This window comes from Nannospalax galili, unplaced genomic scaffold (genome assembly GCF_000622305.1).
Source record: "Nannospalax galili isolate Female #2095 unplaced genomic scaffold, S.galili_v1.0 scaffold381, whole genome shotgun sequence".
Classification (NCBI taxonomy): Eukaryota; Metazoa; Chordata; class Mammalia; order Rodentia; family Spalacidae; genus Nannospalax; species Nannospalax galili.
In genome coordinates, this window is record NW_008347312.1 from 1,244,036 (window position 1) to 1,263,963 (window position 19,928).

Here is a 19,928-nt window from a genome sequence, read left to right on the forward strand (position 1 = left end):
AGTCTACTTCCCACTCGCATCCCCACTACTGAGAACAACTTGCCACACCAACAAGTCATCACCTTTTCTGAGGTGAGCACTTCCTCCAGCTCCTTCTCATCATTCTATGTGGGAATGAGTAAAATTTCTCTCAAATCTCATGAAATTGTGTCTCTATATCTTTTCCTCTTCCTTTCTTTGCCTTTATTTTTTTGTTTTATTTTGATGTCATTTATTTTTACTTTGGTATATGTGTGTGTGCCTGCTTGTCTGTGTATGCACCACATGTGTGCAGATGCCCTCAGAGGCCAGAAGAGGGCATCAGAACACCTGGGACTGGAGTTACAGACAGTTATGCACAGACAGCTGGGAACCAAACCCAAGTCCTCTGCAAGAGCAGCCAGTGCTCTTAACCACTAAGCCACCTCTCCAGCCCCTTGTTTTGTTTTTTATAAACAAGAGTAGCTGAAAAGGCAGGGCCAATGGAAAGACATAATTCTCAGGTATATGTATGTGCATATAAATGCATATGTATGTATGTATGTATGTATGTATGTACAAGTATGTATGTATGTATATGTATACACACACATTGGAAAGCATCATTTAAAGGAAGTATTGCCTGTATCATTCCCTTCTGGGACCCTGCAGACCTAGGGTGAGTCATTTACTCTCTCTGGGCTTCAATTTCCTCATCTGTGAAGAAAAGAGAGATGGTAGGGTAGAGGGGGAGGGGGACAGCATCAGGGTTCAGGAGACCTGGGTCAAATCCCCTGGGGTCACCTCAGGGTCAGGAGGCAGAGCCCTCATGAATGGGATTAGTGACCTTATCCCAGAGACTCCCAAGAGGGCTCCCTCACCCATTCTGCAGGAAAGGACCCAGTAAAAAGATGCCATCTATGAACCAGAAAGTAGACCTTCGAATGACATCAGATCTGCAATGCCTGACCTTGGGCTTCCCAACCACCATCAAGAGAGAAGCTTTCAGTCTACAGTACTTTGGAATAATCTCCTAAAATACTTAGATGAGCAATGTGTGTAGCTGGGATTTGGTGATGCCTTTTCAGTATACTTTATGATTATCTTTACTTAAGATAAAGAATACTGGCTTTCCGTTTATGGAAATAAAAACAAATTTACTTTAAAATACTTTTTTCCAGGCTAGAGAGATGGTTCAACAGTTGAGAACACTGACTGTTCTTGCAGAAGACCCGTGGGTTCGAATCCCAGCACCCACATGGCATCTAACAACTGTCCTTAACTCCAGTTCCAGGGGCTCCTACAGCCCCTTCTGTCCTCCGCCAGTATTGCACGACACAGGTGCACTTACCTACATGCAGGCATAACACTCATACACATAAAAATAATAAAATATTTTAAAACACTCTTTTCCATGCGTCTATGTGTGTAGTGTGCACGTGTGTTTGCATGTGTGCGGATGAATGTGTGCCTGTGCCTATGGTCACCTGAGGTTGATGTTGGGAATCATCTTTCATTGTTCTTCCACCGTATTCATTGAGGCAGGGTTTCTCAATCGAGACCAGAGCTAGCTGATATGCTTAGCCTCCCTAGCTAGCTTGCTATGAGAATCCCCTGTCTCCTCCTCCCAAGGCTGGATTACAGGCGGGCTGCCACACTCACCCAGCATTTACATGGGTTCTAGAGATCTGAGCACTGGTCCTCATGCTTGCACAGCAAGCACTTTACCCATTGAACCATCTCCCCAGCCCTAAAATATTTTTAAGTGAAAAGGATGTTTGTCTTCATAGATAAGCATGAAGTAAATCCCGGGGCTGGTGGTGTATACATGGTGCATAAACTGAACGGTTGGTCCCCAGACACTAGCATCTCTTAGCTCCACTTCATAATCTGTTTACACTGTCTCTGCCCTGACAGGTGTTACCTCCTTGAATCCTCACAGCAGCCCCTGAACAACAGCGCAGAGAAAAGGGCTAAGGAAAGCACTCACAAGTTCTTAAAGGCATCCTCCCTCAGGTCCTGGGGTAGCCTCTCTGTGATGTCTGGCTGTAGAAAGCTGCCAGAGGACCCCCTCAGCATCCTGCCCAGGATCTCCACACACTCCAGGGGGTTCAACAGCTGGAAACACCGCTCCAGCGTGATAAGAAACAGACTGCGGTTCACACCAGGGCTCTGAAGGGCTTGTTCCCGAATCTCTCCCAAGTGGATGACAATATCCTTCAGGTCCTAAAGAAATGAGAAAAGCTGGCATCACTGCGTTAGTCGCTGCATCTTGTGACCAAAACACCTGAGAAAACAACTTAAAAAGGAAAGATTTATTTGGTCTCCTGGTTTCAAAGGGTCAGTCCATGGTCACTTCATCCCATGTACTTAAGCAGAACATCATAAGGGAGGGAGAAGGCTGTTCACCTCGTGGTGGACAGGAAACAGGGAAAGGAAAGGACCGGTTATAACTCTCAAAGACCCTCCCAGAGTTTCCACATCTCCCCAAATGGTACCGGCAGCTAGAGACCAAGAGCTCAGCACATGAGCTCACATTCAAACCATTATCAGCACCTTGAGAGCTGCCTCTGGATTCAGAAGCACTGGGAGGGACCCACATACTGCAGCAGAAATTCAGAATCACAGTTTAACACCATGTTTCTATGTGCAAACTTCTAGAAGTTTTCATTACCTTCAGATCAAAGGCAAGGCCTTCACCTGCTCTACCAACCCTAGGCCATGCCCTGTTCTCCAAGTGCACCATGATTATCATACCTCTGGCCCATAGTCTTGCTGGAATTCTTCCTCCTACTCCCTCCTAGCAAAGGGATCCCTCATCCTATGCAAACTCAAACCAAATAAAATCCCAGCATAGACATGGAGAAGTGGGTAAAAAATCCCAACCTAACCTAAGGAACTTTTGGCAATTGATGGCTACTGGGATGGGGAAAGACAGTGTCTTACAGGGGTGGGACTCTTGTTGGGCCCAGTGGTTACATTCAATTGGGCTGGAGTCAGAATGAGGAGGTGCGGATAGGGGAGATCTAAATACCCTCAAACTAAAATCACAAAAATACAGTAAAAATATTTTGTTGAGAATTTTTGTTTTTTTTTTTATTGTATTTCAAGCTGTCATTGGAAGTTCCTTACTCTCATAGAGACTCAGTTTCCTCATCTAAATATTGAAATGGTAAGATTGTTTCTTATTTTCTATTTTATTTGCAGTACTAGGAATATAACTCAGGACTTTGTGAATACTAGGTAAGCACACAACCACTGAGCTAAACACTCAGTCTTTGTATGGGGCGGGGGTAAGTGTGTGTCTGTGTGTGTGTCTGTATATGCATGTCTCTGTGTGTGTGTCTATCTGTTTTGAGACAGAGTCTCACTCTCTGACCCAGGCTGGACTAGAATTTACTATGTAGCACAGAGTGATATCAAATTCATGGATATCTTTCTGCCTCAGCATCCTGAGAGCTGGGATCATAGGCATGCGCCACCAAGCCTGGCTTTAAATGGTAACATTCTCATCAACCTCGTTTAAGAAAATTCTTGAGAGGATTAAGTGAATCCATGCATGTTAAACCCTTAGGACAATGATCGGTAAGTTATTTGTCCCATGGGCCAAAATTGGCCAGCACTTGTTTTGCGAATAAAGTTTTATTGGAGTACACCTACACCTGCTAACAGAGTTGACTAATTGTGACAGGGAGTCTATGGCCTACAAATCTTAATTTTTACTTATTGGTCCCTTATAGAAATTTGCTGGTCATTCCATTTAAATGACACCTCACAAACAGAAAACCCTCAGTAAACATTAGACAACATAATTTTCAAAGGCCACATCCCCATTTTGCATAATTTCCTACACTTCATAGTTTATTTAAGACTGAGTCTTTTTTAAATTTATTATTTTTATTTTATTTGTATGCGTGTATTGCCTGCATGTAGGTAAGTGCACCTGTGTCATGCAATGCCCTCGGAGGACAGAAGAGGCTGTCAGATCCCCTGGGACTGGAGTTACGGACAGTTGTTAGCTGCCATGTGGATGCTGGGATTTGAACCCGGGTCTTCTGCAAGAACAACTAGTGTTCTTAACCACTGAGCCATCTCTCCAGCCCCAAGACTGAGTCTTTTTTAAATGCTGAAATACATTGCAAAATGAAATGTGTCCATACCAAACCAGATTGATTTATTTGTTATATTTTAACAAGTACTATTAAAGTAAGTATATCATTAGGAGTTAAGGGTATTGCTTGCTCAGCATGCATGAGGCCCAGGGTTTGGTCACTAGCACTACCAAAATAATTAAATTAAAAACTAAGTATATGACCATTAAAATGTTTAACTCTTCTTCAGGACCTTATGAATTAAGACTAATAAGAATCTTACCATTTCAGTGTTCACAGGAGGAACAGGCTTAGAGAGGGTTCAACTCTATTTTGGAAACAGTGTTCCACACAACTTTCTCCAATAAGTAAAACACTAGCCTTGACTTTTGGGGTCCCCAGGGCTTTCTGCATCTTGGGGGTCCAGCCCTGGGATGCTCTTGTGCCACTAACCTTGTTTTGTGGGTGTTGTCTGTTGCTGCTTTCCCCCCCAGCTCTGGACTGTAAGCTCCTTGAGGACAGGGATGGTCTTTATCTCTACACCCACAGGTACACAGCAGTCATGCCCAGATGCTTACCAACCTAAGCTACTAGAAGACCCTCTGCACCTTCGCTCTTAGTGTCCATAAAAGTAGAAACTAAAACTTTGGAGAAAGTGAGTGCAAAAACCCAAGTCCTATAGCCCCCAGTGGGTTGGAGGAAGGAGTGGAGAAGGGCCAAGGCCAGGGTAGACTCAGCTGAGATGAATCCATCTGCCCTGGACTCCTCCTGCCAGGATGCCAAGGTCTCACCAGGCGGTCCTGCTTGTCCTCCAAGAGATATTTCATGGCCATGTGGAACTGCTGGGCATCGGTGTTCCTCAGGTCTTCCAGCAGTTTCTGGGGCTGGTACAGGTACTGCTCCAGGTAGTTTTCTGCGGCTGCCTGGACACGAGATTCAGAGAGTTGGTGAGGACTGCAGAACTGAACAATGGGCCAGCACCACAACCAGCCTTCCAGCCAGTTTCCCCTGACTCCCCGCAGAGTCTACCAACTGCCAGGCAACTGGTATATGGGATTTTCAGAGGTTGCAAATATTGAAAAATCAGGGGATTCCTCGCCAAACTCAGATTTCAAAACTTTGCTTAGGAAACACAAAGATCAACAAACACTGGGTGTGCAACCAACTTCCATGCAGCAATGGACCAACCAGTCTGATTTCCCTATTCTGTAGCCTGCCTGGTCCCCATCCAGACCAGCTGGCCTCTGCCAGGAAGTTGAGCACCCCTGATACACCGTTGCTCAGACACAAAAGTGCAACACAGGAGAAAATTCGGGCAGAATGAACAAACTTGTCTGTAGTGCCCTGCCCAGGCCACCAGCCTCTCCTAAAAGAAATTCTCTTGCTATTTGGGGACTTGTTTTCTTTTTTATTTAGAAGGATTGGGTTTTGTTGCTTTATTTTGGAAAACAGAATCTCACTATGTAGCCCAAGCCAGCCTTGAATCCATAATCCTTCTGTCTAAACCTCCCAAGTACTAGGGTTACAGTTGTGTGCCAAGATGCCCAGCATCAAATTCTCAAATTTTCCTTACACAGAAATCCTCTAGGAAGGTAGTGTGATGTCATATTGTGGGCGAACACTGGATATGAAGGACAGATAACCCATATGCAAATCTTATCATCACACTTATCTGAAATTCATATTTAATCAGACATTTGGTATTTGGGTTGTAGGTTTTGTTTTGTTTTTTGAAACAGGGTCTCTTGTGGCCCAGGCTGACCTCAAACAATGTAGCCAAGAATGTCTTTGAACTTGTGCTCCTTCTACCTCCATGTGCCAATCATGCCCAGTTTATGTAGTACTGGGGATCAAACCCAGGGCTTCATGCATGCTAGGCAATGACTCTACCAACTAAGCTACATCTTCAGCCCCAGACATCCTATATTTTTATTTGCAAAGTCAGCATCACTACCTCTGGGCCTCATCTGAAAAACAGAGAATCCAATAGTGCTTACCATATAGAGTGTTATGAGGATTAAGCATGGATTCTCAATAGTGCCTAGCACATGAGTGCTCAGCAGTCCCAGTCATTACTCTGCACGTGCTGAGTTTTGATTTATTTGATGTCTCTCCCCCCAGAAGGAAGGGACCAGATGGGAGTAACACGGCTGTTTTGTTCTCCACTTGATTCTCAGTGTCTGTAACTGTGACTGCTAAGAAAGTGGACGCTAAGGAAGTAGAGCTAGTGAATGAATAAATGCACTGCATACAGGAAGAGAAGTAATATACCTACCAATATGAGAAAACCTTACTTCTCGTTAAGTTTCAAGGACAGATGCCGGGTGGGCCCAACAGCCACCTCCAGCTAGTGGGTAAACAGACAGCTCTCTGAATGCAGTTCTGATATGAATATTGGTTCATATTTTTGTTTTCATTAAAAGTAAGTTAAACTTTGCTCTGGAAACTGTTATTATGTCAATGCTGTTATAATGAAATGCTTCTACTAATTATGTGGTTATGAAATAAATTTTTAAAAAATAAAGTAAAATAAAAAGTAAGCTAAAATGGAAATAACAAAGAACCATGTTAGACCTTTATTCATTAGCCTATAGTGTGAGTTCTTTGTTAAACAGGGTGGTCATTTGTGAATACTGAAATAGCAGCTCCCCACATGCTATTCACAATACAGCATGCAGAGCTAACAGCCATGCCAAGAAGCCCAGTTAAGCACAACACACCCACCATGACCTACTAATGCTCTAGGCAAATATCCACTGCCATCACCACATGTATGTTGGCTGTGTTTTTTCTCCCAAGGTTCATGTGTTAGAAGCTTGGTCCCCAGTGAAGTGATAATTGAGATTATGTGATCTTTAAGAGGTGGAGCTTACTGGGAGGCCATAGGGACACTGCCCTTGGAAGGAATCGAGGTAGTTCTCATGAGACGCTGGTTAGTTCTTATGAGAGGTTTGTTTGAAAAGAGTGAGACTGACCATGAATCTAGCCCCAGAGTCACGTCTCACCAAGCATTATCTCCCTCTCATGGGTGCTCCCACCACAGCAATGGCATCCACCATGAGGGTATATATCTGCGGGGTCCATCATGCTTATGGATGTCAGCCTCTAAAACTATGATCTGAATAAAACAATTTTTTTTAAATTGCCAGGCATGGTGATGCATGCCTTTAATCTCAGCACTCAGGAGGCAGAGGCAAGAAGATCTCTATGAGATTGAGGCCAGTTGGTGTACACAGAGGGAGTTCCAGGTCAGTTGGGGATACAGGGAGACCCTGTCTCCAAAAAACAAACAAAAAATATTTATTCTATACATGTTTGTTTGTGTCTGTGTGAGTATGTGCTTACACGTGTATGCAGGTGCCCACAGAGGCCAGAAGAGGACATCAGATCTAGAGTAACAGGTGTTTGCGAGCCACCCCACATGGGTGCTGAGACCTGAACTCTGGTCCTCATGATTGAGCAGCAAGTGCTCTTAACTGCTGAGCCATCTTTCCAGCACAAAACTCTTTCCTTTACAAAGTACCTGGCCTAGAGTATTTTGTTACAAGAATAGAAAACTGTCTACCTAATACACTCCTGGTATTCTTTTATTAATCAAGTTCCTCCCGTTTCCACTAGGTGCAGTTCCTTTGCACTAAGATGTGACTACAGCCTGTAAGCCAGTAGAATGCAAGCAGAAGGAATCACGTAGCTCCTAAGTCACATCCTTAGACAAAAAGATGGTCACCCTACAGTGCCTCTTCCTAGCCCTCTCCTTGGGTTAGAGAACAGACAAAATATGGTGCTTTAACCATGGGCAAAAGGAGCCTGGGTTGCCAGACCACCTTTTAAATACAGCTGCTTCTCCTTTATGGGTATCTTGCTTAGCTCCGGGTTGTTATACAAAAAAATAAAGTAAATTCGTTGAGTTGTTGTAATTTGGGGACTCTGCTGGCAGTTAGCCTATACTTTAATATACCATTTCACCACAAAAAAAATGGAGAAATGAAAAGAAGACAAAGGAACTTGTACCATATTTCAATGAAGACTGGTCAAGACACTTTCCTGATCTAAAGGAAGATTGTCCCTTCAGCCTGCACACTTCTCCAATGCTCCTGAATCCCGAGTTTGTCATCAGTGGGCACCGAGACCAGAATGTAGAGATGGGTCTCAGATACACACCTGCAGGCCAGGGATGGTGAAAGCCACGTTCTGTGAGTTCAGATAGGCCAGGACTCTGTGGGGCAGGTCCTCAGTCCATACATGGGAGCTTCAGCAAAGACAGATGGCAGAAAGTCACAATGACAAGTTTCCCTGCAAACAGCCTTGCACTGGTTGTGTGCCCTGGGGCTCAGGGATGAGGGTGGGAATGGGCCATAGATGCTAGGAACTTTTATGCCTGGATATAGGAGATGCTGTCACCTGCCACAGTGGGAGAGAGTGTATTGCCTGCATGTAGGTAGGTGCACCCGTGCCATGCAATGCCTGTGGAGGTCAGAAGAGGATACTGGATCCCCTGGAACTGGAGTTATGGACAGGTGTGAGTGTTTGCATGCATATGGATGCCTGGAGATAACCTGGGGTGTCATTAGGACTGGGTCTTTCATTGTCCTGAAGCCCACTGATTCAGCTAGACTGGGCAGCCAGCGAGCCCTAAGTCCCCTCCTCTCTCACCTCCCCAGCACTGAGATTGGAAGCATGTGCCACCATGTCTGGCATCTTGTTCTGGAGTTCAAACTCAGGTCCTCATGCTCTCAAGGCAAACACTTTACTGAGTGAGTCAACTCCCTAGCCCTTACCAACAAAGTGTTTGTTTGTTTGTTTGTTTGTTTGTTTGTTTGTTTGAGACCCGTCTTTCTGTAGCCCCAGCTGGCCTGGAACTCATTATGTAGACAAGACTGGGCTCACTCTCACAGAAGTCCACCTGCCTCTGCCTCCTGAGTACTGGGATTAAAGGTGTGTGCCACCATGCCCAGCACAAACAGGTTTTTAAAAATATTTTATCCGTTAGTTTTATTTTATGTATATGAGTGTACTGCCTGCATGTAGGTAAGTGCACCTGTGCCATGCAATGCCCGTGGAGGTCAGAAGAGGATATCGGATCCCCTGGAACTGGAGTTACAGACAGTGGTTAAGCTGCCATGTGGGTGCTGGGACTTGAACCCGGGTCCTCTGCAAGAGCAGCCAATGCTCTTTACCTCTGAACCATCTCTCCAGCCCCACAAACAGGTTTTGATAATCCCTTGACTGTCACAGATAAATAGATGGACGGATGGGCAAATGAGTAAATAAATAAAAACTGTAGCCTGAGAGAGTATATCCAAAACCATCCTTTGGAATTCTCCTTCAGAGAGGAAGATTTACAAGAACTTTTCACCTTGCTGTCCCTGTTATGGGTCCCGAGGCTCCCACATCTCCTTCAGAGAATGTATATTATGATTTTATTTATTTTTATTTTATGTGAATTAATGTTTTGTCTGCATGTATGTAAGCACACCCATGCATGCAATGGCCAAGGAGGGCATCAGATCACCCGGACCTGGACTTATGCATGGTTGTTAGTCACCATATGGATGCTAGGAACTGAACCCCAGTCCTCTGCAAGAACAGCCAGCACTCTTAACCACTGAGCAATCTCTCCAGCCCCTGAGAATGCATGTTAGAATGCAGTGTTGATGGTGGCCTTTCTGCAACCCCCCACATCACCCCATATCGCCAGTCTCTCACACAGACCTGAAGCAGCACAGAGCTGATTAGTGCTAGGAACAGGCCCTGGAGCTAGTTGACAGGGCCATACCCCAACTCTACACCACTACCCAGCAGTGTAGCCTCCACTTTCCCTCCCCAAGCCTCAGCTTCATTATTCTGTATTCTGCCCAATGAGATAGCCACCAGACCCATCCTGAGGGGTGGTGAGGATTAGCTGCATTTCTCTACACCAAGCACTTAGAATAACGTGGCTGTCTCAGGAGCACCCAGACATCCCGGGTCTCATACTACATCACAGGAGCACTAAGTGTTTGGGGAACAAGAGTGCCAGTTTTAAAACACTGTGCATTGATTAATACTTTTTGAAATGAGTACATATTACTTTTCACAATTAAGAGATTTCCTCTAAGGATTATTATGAAAAGTCTATTCCATCCCTCCCATCCCATTAGTCTAAGGAGGATTACCTGTGAAACTGTATGAGATCCAGTAATGCTACAGTGGGGATAAAATGAAGAGATTTCTTTAAAGGGAGTCATTGCACAGACATTATATCCATATTCTGTTTGAAATTCTCAGAAGATACACACAGGGACAGACTGGGGACATTACCATTCAGATAACTTCCCTCTATTATTTCTTCCTAAAAGACAAAGAGATAACATCAAGTATAATATTCAAATTTGGCAATGCCAGTAGAGGGGATTTTGATTCAAAGGAAATCGAACACTCACCGCCATTTTTTGCAACAATGGATGTAAATCTGTAAGGAAACCATTGGATGACTAGAACTGAATTACATGACCTTCAGAAACACAAATGTGGTTACAATAAGAGCCCAGCAAAAGCCACTCAGGAAGGAAACTGTCAGTGAATGTTAATCATACCTGTACCTGGTGTGAGAAAACCTTGGTGTGCAAAACCTTTTGAGAACCCTTGCATGCCATTGTTTGTGGAGGTGACCCCAAAAAATAAAAGTAGAACTCAGTGTGATCCCACTACCCCACTCGTAGGCACAGCCCAGAGGAATAAGTCAGCATACCATAGGAATATTCGCACATCTGTGTTCAGTATGGCAGTGTTCACAGTCACCAAAATACAGAACCAGCCTGGGATCTCATTAATGAAAGAATGAGTGGAGAAAATGTGTATATACACAATAGAATATCATCCAACCTTAAAGAAGAATGAAGTTACATCATTTGCAGGAAAATCAGTGGAATTGGAGATTATCATGTTAAGTTAAATAATCCAGACTCAAAGGCAAACACTGAATGTCTTCTCTGTGAAATCTAATGAACCAGTGGGGAATGGGTACAAGAGAGGTGATGGGGTGAGGGTCAATATGATTGAGATCCATTGTGTGAAAGTGAGAAAATTGTATAATGAACCATTATTTTGTATGAATAATACACCTGATTTTTTAAAAAGACAATATAAAACCTTCTGGAATAACCCTAAAAGCCAACACCCACCCGTAGACACAGGAATGCACATACACAACCATGCCAGCACCCCGATCACCTGACTACCTCATGAACCTAACTGACCTATCCGGCTCCATCCCCTCAAATGTGTGGCAGCTGCAGAAGGTGGTTCCTTCCTCCTCAGGACTTACCCTGCCTGAAGCTTGGATCTTTCTGACACACACCTTCATGACTGAGAAACAGGAACAGAAGAAGGGAGCACACCCTGGGTTCTCCAGACATTCTCCTGCAGTTAAGTCAAGCACAGAAGTGATCCAGGTTCCTTTCCTTGTCTTTTAAAAATGTATTTAAGAATAATCAGGAGTCAAAATGATCACATAGATCCAAAATCACTCAAAAAATTTTAAATGATTTTTAAATTCCAGTATGTATCTAAGGTACATCCATCACTCTCCGCAATGACCTCAATATTCTATTTATATTCTTACCACCACCCAGATTCCACTGCACCCAGAAAAGAGGAGTGGTTAAAAGTACCCACTCTATTCTCTGCCATATGAGTTCTAGATCCAGGATGTAAGAAACCTTACGATTGTGTAAGAAGACAAGCCAATGGAAAAACTGTTATTTCTTAAATTAGATACAATAAAATTGTCCAATAAGCACACAGATTATCACATTACACTGTTATATGAGGAGAAAATTAGTTAATAGTAAGTCATTTCAAACAGGGGCTTTGTTCAGATCGAGTTCTATAGGTGGAATTTTTTTTAATAGTTTAATGTCTTTTAAAAGCAAACTTACAGGAACAGCACAGAGACCAACAGCATTCCCAAGCATGTACTTGCATGTAGGACAACTCAGAATAAGTATAGTGAACAGATGGAATCTATTGTATGATAAAAAGGCTGCAAACACCATTTAGCTGCCGTCAATAAGACATTTGCTTATTTAAAATAAATCCAAATGCTGGCATAGTCCAGAAAAACTTAACAGGTTTACTTATAATTGTTATAAAGTTGAACTTTTAAAGCATTCACTGAAACCTTTTGACTTGCATTAATGCTTTATGTCCTGCATTTATATTAAAAATTCACACACAAGTGAAAATGAAAAACTGCCAGTACTTGCTTTCTGTCCCCTATTTTCCACTCGCAGTCATGTACTTAGGTACCTTTTGACCCCATGGGGGAAAAAAATCTAACATTTAGAACTACTGATAAGAGGAAGAAGAAGGGAGAAAAATTTTTAGAGTGAAACGTTTTCTCTCATAGTGAATTCTTAAGCACGTTCACATACGTGGCGTGCTAGCTGGATAGTTTTTGGCATAATTGTTGCACGTTTGGCATACATAGCACACAGGTTGGTATCTTCAAAAAGGCCAACCAGATAGACTTCACTTCCCTCCTACAAAGCACCAATAGCTGCACTCTGGAAGCGCAGATCTGTTTTGAAGTCCTGAGCAATTTCTCACACCAGACACTGGAAGGGGAGTTTGTGAATCAGAAGTTCAGTGGACTTCTGATAGCATCTAATTTCACCAAGTGCCACAGTACCAGGCCTGTAGTGAGAGGTTTCTTCACCCCTCCAGCAGAGGGCGCATTGTTATGAGTGGCTTTTGTAGCCAGTTGTTTCCTGGGTGCTTTACCACTGGTGGATTTGTGGGCAGTCTGCTTTTATGAGCCATAGTACAGACACCTCCTTACTTACCCCCTTCTCCTTTGGCTGAGCGAGAGGCAGCACTGGTATGTGGCCAAGTGAGCTGGGAACACAATGTGAATTTTTAAATAAGCAAATAGGACAGATTGCTGTTTTCAATATTCAAATCTACTCATGTCATCTTTCTCCCTATTATCCCCAGGATAAACCAAGAACAATGCAAAAATAAACCATGATGAAATCACCCATGATGAGACTACCCACAATAAAGTCACCCACATAGTCACTAAAATGATTAAAGGTGAAAGACTGACATCATCAAATGTTGGCAGTGTTGTGGAGCAATGCGAACGCTCGTGCCCTGTTCACACAGCTTCTTTGGAAAACTGTTTGGGCAGAGTCTTATAAAATTAAATATACAATACTCTATAATCAAGGAAGTACAGAGGCTGAGGATGCGGCTTAGCATGTAGAAAGCTTGTCTAGCATGCACAAAGCACTAGGTTCAATCCCCAGCACCTCATAAGCTGGGCATTGGTGCTACCTACCTGTAATGCCAGAACTCAGGAAGTAGAGGCTACAGGATCAGAACTTCAAGGTCATCTTCAGCTATGTAGTAAATTTAAGGGCAACCTAGGATACATGAGACACTACCTTAAAAAAATGGAATTCCAGTCTTGGATACTTAGCAAGAAAAATGGAAACGTGCCCACACAAAGATTGGTAATAGCCTAAAAATCTGAAAACCAATTCCAATGTCCACCAACAGGTAGAAGGTTAAAGACATAGATCCATTCAATTAAACCAATGAAACATTACTCAGCAATAAAAATAATAAACTTCTCACCTTAAAAAATTAGAAGAGCAACTAAAATATACAAAACAAAGGTTTCCAGGTATTGTTACCAGGTAGCACAAGACAGATCCCTGAGGGAGGGGATGCAACCAAGCTGAGCCAGATCACTGCTCCTATTACTGCCCAGAAGCTCCAGCCCATGGCACAAGAAGTCCAAAGGCAGGCAAAGCCTAGAAGTCCCACAGAGCTAAGGAGGCAGACTAGGTGTTCAGGGAGAACAAGGCAGCCAGGCTGCCAGGGAAGATTACTTGGAGAAAAGAGAGTTGCACAGAGCAAGTTCTGGAGATCTGAGAAGGGATCCTTAGGCTGTGTACTGAAGAAGCCACTAAATCAAGATGAATAAAAACACCAATAGGGCCAGGCATGGTGGTGCACACCTTTAGTCCCAGAACTCGGGAGACAGAGGCAGGCAGATCTCTGTGAGTTCAAAGCCAGCCTGGTCTACATAGTGAGTTCCAGGCCAGCTGGGAAACTCTGTCTCATAAAGACAAAAAAAAAAAAAAACAATAAGCAGAAAGCTTTCCACATGCTCAGCATCAGGGCAGCCCTTGTGATGAAGTATCTCAGGAATGGTCAAAAGAGGCCATGTCTACTTCCTGGATACTGTGCTGAGGTTATACAAGAGGCAACTGTCAGTGGAAAGGGGTGAAGACTGTGTCAGACTTCTTTGTATGTGTTGAAACTTCCTATCCATCTATATTTCAAAATGTAAAACAATTTTAATCATGCAAAGGAGAAAAAACATGTGATGTTCATGGGAAAAAGAATAAATGACTGCAATATACAGCACAGATGAGTATCAGGCACATGCTGAATGAAAGAAGCCAGGCATGAGGCTGGGGAAGGTGGCTCAGTGAGTAAAGTGCTTACTACACAACCATGAGGACTTGAGTTCAAATCCCCAGTGCCCAAACACCGGGTGTGGTGGCATGTGACTGTAATCCCACTGCTAGGGAGGTAGAAACAAAAGGATCCCTGGGGCTTGCTGGCCAGTCAGTCTAGCCTAACTGGCAAGCTCCAGGTTCAGAGAGAGGGAGACCCTGTCTCAAAAAACAAGGAGTGATTGAGGAGGACATCTGACATCGACCTCTGGCCACCACATGCATGTACACACATGTGCACACACATAAAAAAACACACACACAAACCAATCACAAAAATTAGGACATACTGCATGATATCATTTATGTGGGACTCCAAGACAGTTAATCATCTACAGTGACAGAAACTAAGTCACGGCTCCCCTGGGACACTTCAAGGATACAGTGAGAGGCCTTACTGGAAAAGAGCACAAAGGAATTTTAGGGAAGATGATTAAAATTTCTATATCCTGGGCTGGGCGTGGTGGCACATGCCTTTAATCCTAAGCACTCAGGAGGCAGAGGCAGAAGGATCTCTGTGAGTTCGAGGCCAGCCTGGTCTACATAGCGAGTACCAGGCCAATTGGGGTTACAGGAAGATCCTGTCTCAAAAAAGACCAAAAAGAAAAAGAAAAAAGAAAAAAAAATGTATATCTCGATTGTGGTTGGTATTACATAAAGCCCCAGCCCACCAAATTTCATTGAAATATGTGCTCGGATGAGTGGATTTTATTGTATCTAAACTGCTATCTAAACAAAGAAAACCCATGGGCTGTGGAGTCACACCACCTGATTTCAGTCAGTTCTCCCACTTACTAGTTGTGTGAAGTCAAGCAGTCTGCTTAATCCCCTACACCTTGGCTATAAAATGGGGTAAAAAATGGTACCCTTCTTATATTGTCATATAAGGAGAAAAGTAGTTAATAATAATGTCACTTTGAACAGAGCTTTGCTCAAAACAAGCTCTATGTATGAGTTTTTAACACCAAATATGCCAGGTTACTGTTTTCCAAAATTCCCATGTATGCCTGTCACTTTCCTGTGTTTCTACCCTCAGGATAGAACCCAACTTATTTATTTTTTTTTGTTTATTTATTATTTATTTTACATGTATGAGTATTTTGCCTACATGTATGTAAGTGCACCACATGTGTGCAATGCCCACAGAGGCCAAAAGAGGGTGTTGAATCCCCTGGATCTAGAGTTAGGGATGGTTGTAGCTGCCATGTGGGTGCTGGGGACTGAATCCAGGCCCTCTGCAAGAGCAGCCAGCGTTCTTAACCACTGAGCATTCTCTCCAGCTCCCAAACCGTTTTTTTCAGTGGTCTTATCACTTCTTTGGCCCTAGTTCCCCAAGGCTCTGACTCAGAGCAGCGTTCTGTCCCTCCAACAGGTCATTTTTCCCCAAGTCAAGGTCCTCTGGGAAGACTCCTCCCTCTCTTTTTGCCTGGCTAACTTAACTCACCACAAATCCCAAGCCTCCCAAGCAAGCAGTCTGTGAATTCTCTAAGACAAGACAATTAGCTGGGAGAAAGAGCCAATAGCTCTCTGTTATGGCACTAGGCACGGCTGTAATGCATATTTATATCTGTGTGATTATTTCATGCATTCATTTATCAAATATTTATTGAGCATCACTCTGGGCCAGGCATTATACTACACTCTAAGGATACAGCAGTTTGCAAAACTTAAGTTCCTGTTGCTGTGTTGGGGTGAGCCAAGCAGAAAATAAATAGGCAATCAAGGAATTGTTTTGTCAGGGAGTGATGGATGCTATGGAGAAAAAGGAACGTGGGGGAGGAAAGAGCCAGTGGAGGGATGGGCACCCTGGCAAACAGCATGCAGGCGTCTGAGGAAAGGAGGGGACGAATTACAGGACTGTCTAGGGAAAGAAAGTTGGAGCATGATTTATTTGCATGTTCCCCCATAAATCACGTGAGGATGACAGAGGCAGGAGGCAGCAGGGAAGAACCAGGGCCTTAGCTACAGAGCCTCTTGGGCCAAGGGAAGCACTTAACACTTGGCCTTGAAACCGGCAGGAGACACACTTTCCCACAGTTCTGGCTTTTATTTTAACTGGATCCCAGTTAAAATGTGTATCCCAGAGGACCTGTTGGGGATTCCCTAGACAGGACAATGGCTATAGGAGGGAAACCAGCCAAGGTAAGGGATCTATCAAGGACTCAGTCCCAGACAGCAGTGAGGGTGAGGAGGCGTGGCTGGATCCTGGAAGTATTTCAAAGGTGGGGGCAACACGTGTGGATATACAGGATAAAAATAAATAAGTAAAAACAAGAAGCCATAGCCAACTCCAAGGACTTGGACCTGAACTTGTAAAAGGGTAGAAGATGAGAAAAGTACCCTGGTGCCAATTTGGAGGAGAATGGCTGGAGCTCCATTTTGGGGTGCTAATTTTGTGGTGCCTACTGACTACACCGCATAGATAACACTGGGGATGATGAGATTTGAGTCTTCAGCCTGGAGGAGCAGTTCAGCCTGACACCATCTGCACAAAGCAGTCAGCATACTTTTTAAATGTGAAAACTTGATGAGATCACAGAGAAACAAGCACAAGGTGAAATGAGGTTAAGTTTAAGGAGTCACACACACAGGGGAGGGAGATGCTCTGTTTTCAAGACATTAAGTTGCCCAGGTACATGAGGCAAATTCACAATTAGAAAACATCAGAATGGCCAGGCATAGTGGCACATGCCTTTAATCCCAGCACTCGGGAGGAAGAGGCAGGTGGATTTCTATGAGTTCAAGGCCAGCCTGGTCTACATAATAAGTTCCAGGCCAGCTGGGGCTACAGGGAGACCCTGTCTCAAAAAGTCTAAAAATCAAAAGAAAAGAAAACATCAGAACAAACAACCTAGTTTCTTCAGCAAATGAAAAGGGAAGACTTAAGAGATGCATCCATCACTTACATGGACTTAATTTGGATCCTGATTTAAACATAATATTAAAAAGAAAAAAATTAGGACTGAGGATGTGGTTCAGTAGAGTGCTCGACTAGCACGTACAAAGTCATGGTTCAATCCCCAGCATCCCATAAATCAAGCATGCTGGCACAAATCTGTAATCCCAGCATTTGAGAGATGGAGGTATAAGGATCAGAAGTTCAGGGTCATCCTTGGCTATATAGCAAGTTTGAGGCCATCCTGGGATACATTAAAAAAAAGACAAAAAAATTGCAAACAACTGGAGAAATGTGGGCCCTGAATGAATATATAAAGATTGTAAAGAATTAAGAATTATTGCTGACATTTTAAAATCTGGCAATGGAACTATATTGTCATATTTTCTATGGAGCCCTCATCTTTATAATATAATCTTTTTGGCATCTATTTAATTATCTTGCAGGGAGAGGGCCCTGTAGCATGTCACAGCATGTGTGTGGAAGTCGGAAGACCAACTTGTAGGAGTTGGTCCTTCCCTTCCACCATGTAGATTTCAGGGATAAAACTCAGGTCGTCAGGCTTTGCAGCAAGTGCCTTTATTCTATGAACCATCTAGACTGCCCTCTCCTCATCTTTTAATGGATGGTCAGCAAATCATACCCATCAAGTTCCAATGGCCACCTAATTTGTGAAGCTCATGAGTGGAAGACGGCACTGTGGTCTGGATGACTGATTTCCTCCAAGAGCCCAGGTGTAAAGACTTGGTCCTAGGATGGCACTGTTGGGAGATGTGAGGCCTTTAAGAGGTTGTACTTTGTGGAAGGTCCTCAGGTCAGTGGAGGTATGCCCTCAAAGGGATTGTGGTGTCCTGGCCCCTTCCTCTTTCTGTTTTGCTTTCTGGCTGACAAGGTAAGCAGTCATGCTACACCTCCCCCATTCCCAATATGATGTGCCCTCTCACCATAGGCCTAAAGCAACAGAGCCAACCAGTCATGGGGGAACCTCCAAAACTGTGAGCTGAAATAAACCCTTTCTCTTTATAAGTTCATTATCTCATTTATTTCATTATATTGATGAAAAGCTGACTACCACAAATGGTTTGAGGTTATGTGTTTAAAAAATAGAAGACTAGGAGGGTGGAGATATAGCTCAGAGATTAAGAGCACTGGCACTCACTGCTTTTGCAGAGAACTCAGGTTTCATTCTCAGCGCCACAGGGCAGCTAACAACCATTTATAACTCCAGCTCTGGGGGATCCAATGCCCTCGTCTGACCTCCCTGGGCATTACATAGATGCAGCCAATAAATTTTTTTTTTAAATAGGAGACTAATATTTCTTGACAACACAAACATTTCATAAATGAAATTTGCATGTTCATATCTCCACACTCACAAGCAAAAATAAACACATAAATGGATTTTTAAGTGTTTACAGGGGCTGGAGAGGGCTCAGTGGTTAAGAGCACTGGCTGCTCTTGTAGAGAACCCAAGTTTGATTCCCAGCACCCGCATGGTGGCTAACAACTATCCTAAATCCAGTTCCAGGAGAATCCAGCACCTTCTTCTGACCTCCTCGGGTACTACACAACACTGGTGCACTTATACTCAAGCAGACAATACACTCATACACTAAAACAAAATAATGAATAAAATATATTTTTTAAAGTGTTAACTATGAAACACTGTGTTTACCAATAGCAACCTCATAAACACATTTTTGCCACATGTGATTGTGAAAGGCCACACTGCAGAACTGACCAATAGCATATAGGTTTGCATAGGCATGCACCTTGATCTTACACAACGTGGTCACTAATGCTGCACCTCTTGTGTCTGCTTGTGTAAATGACATTTTCTCCATCGCAGTTTCTTTTAAGCAAGGTTGTTTGGGGTTTTGTTGTTACTGTTTATATTTTGTTTTGGGCAAATGTGGGAAGAAATAGGAAAGAGAACTAAGCAGAGTAGCCAGAAGGCTACAAAGAAGCCAGGTGAGAGGCCAAAGGCAGGAGGAAGCACACACAAGGATGATCAGGGGCCAAGTGGGATGAAGACCAGAAATTGAACCAGAAACTGCACTTTGCTTCTGCTGACTTCCAGGTCAGCCCACCCCAAATAGGTGATTGCACCCTCTTTCAGTATTAACAGGAACATCTGTGTTAAAGGGAAACCCCATGATAAGCAGTGGTCTCTGGAACTTAGAAGCATCCCAGCATTCTCTAATCCAAATCTCCTTGGCATTGCCTAACTCTTCGCATAAATGGATTGATTACTCTGCCCCCCAAGGAAACCCCACAACCAACTTTGAAAGCAGTTATGTTCATTTGACTTTCCAGGGCAAAACCAGGCTTTTTCAAAACTCGATACCAAAGGCCTGTGCATTCTAACAAAGTATGAACAAAACCAGACCCCCACATCACTCTAGATCATTCTGCCCCAACAGTCCCTCTTGGGAACTGCTATGCTGAACTCTAACAATAACTTCCTGAATC

At 43.5% G+C, this 19,928-nt stretch overlaps 1 protein-coding gene and 1 pseudogene across 1 annotated transcript in view; both read right to left on the minus strand.

Moving 5' to 3' along the window:
• The window catches only part of Otoa (otoancorin), a 79,772-nt gene extending 68,326 nt beyond the window's left edge, over positions 1–11,446 (minus strand). The window contains exons 1-7 of the mRNA XM_008843890.2: positions 11,356–11,446; positions 10,472–10,500; positions 10,350–10,380; positions 10,205–10,232; positions 8,211–8,298; positions 4,841–4,972; positions 1,949–2,184 (exon numbers count right to left, since the gene is read on the minus strand). Of these exons, the coding sequence (XP_008842112.1) occupies positions 1,949–2,184; positions 4,841–4,972; positions 8,211–8,298; positions 10,205–10,232; positions 10,350–10,380; positions 10,472–10,500; positions 11,356–11,446 (635 nt within the window). The remainder of the gene's footprint in view (positions 1–1,948; positions 2,185–4,840; positions 4,973–8,210; positions 8,299–10,204; positions 10,233–10,349; positions 10,381–10,471; positions 10,501–11,355) is intronic.
• A 999-nt stretch (positions 11,447–12,445) lies between these two features.
• On the minus strand, positions 12,446–19,300 carry LOC103742787 (annotated as a pseudogene).
• Between the last annotated feature and the right edge of the window lie 628 nt (positions 19,301–19,928).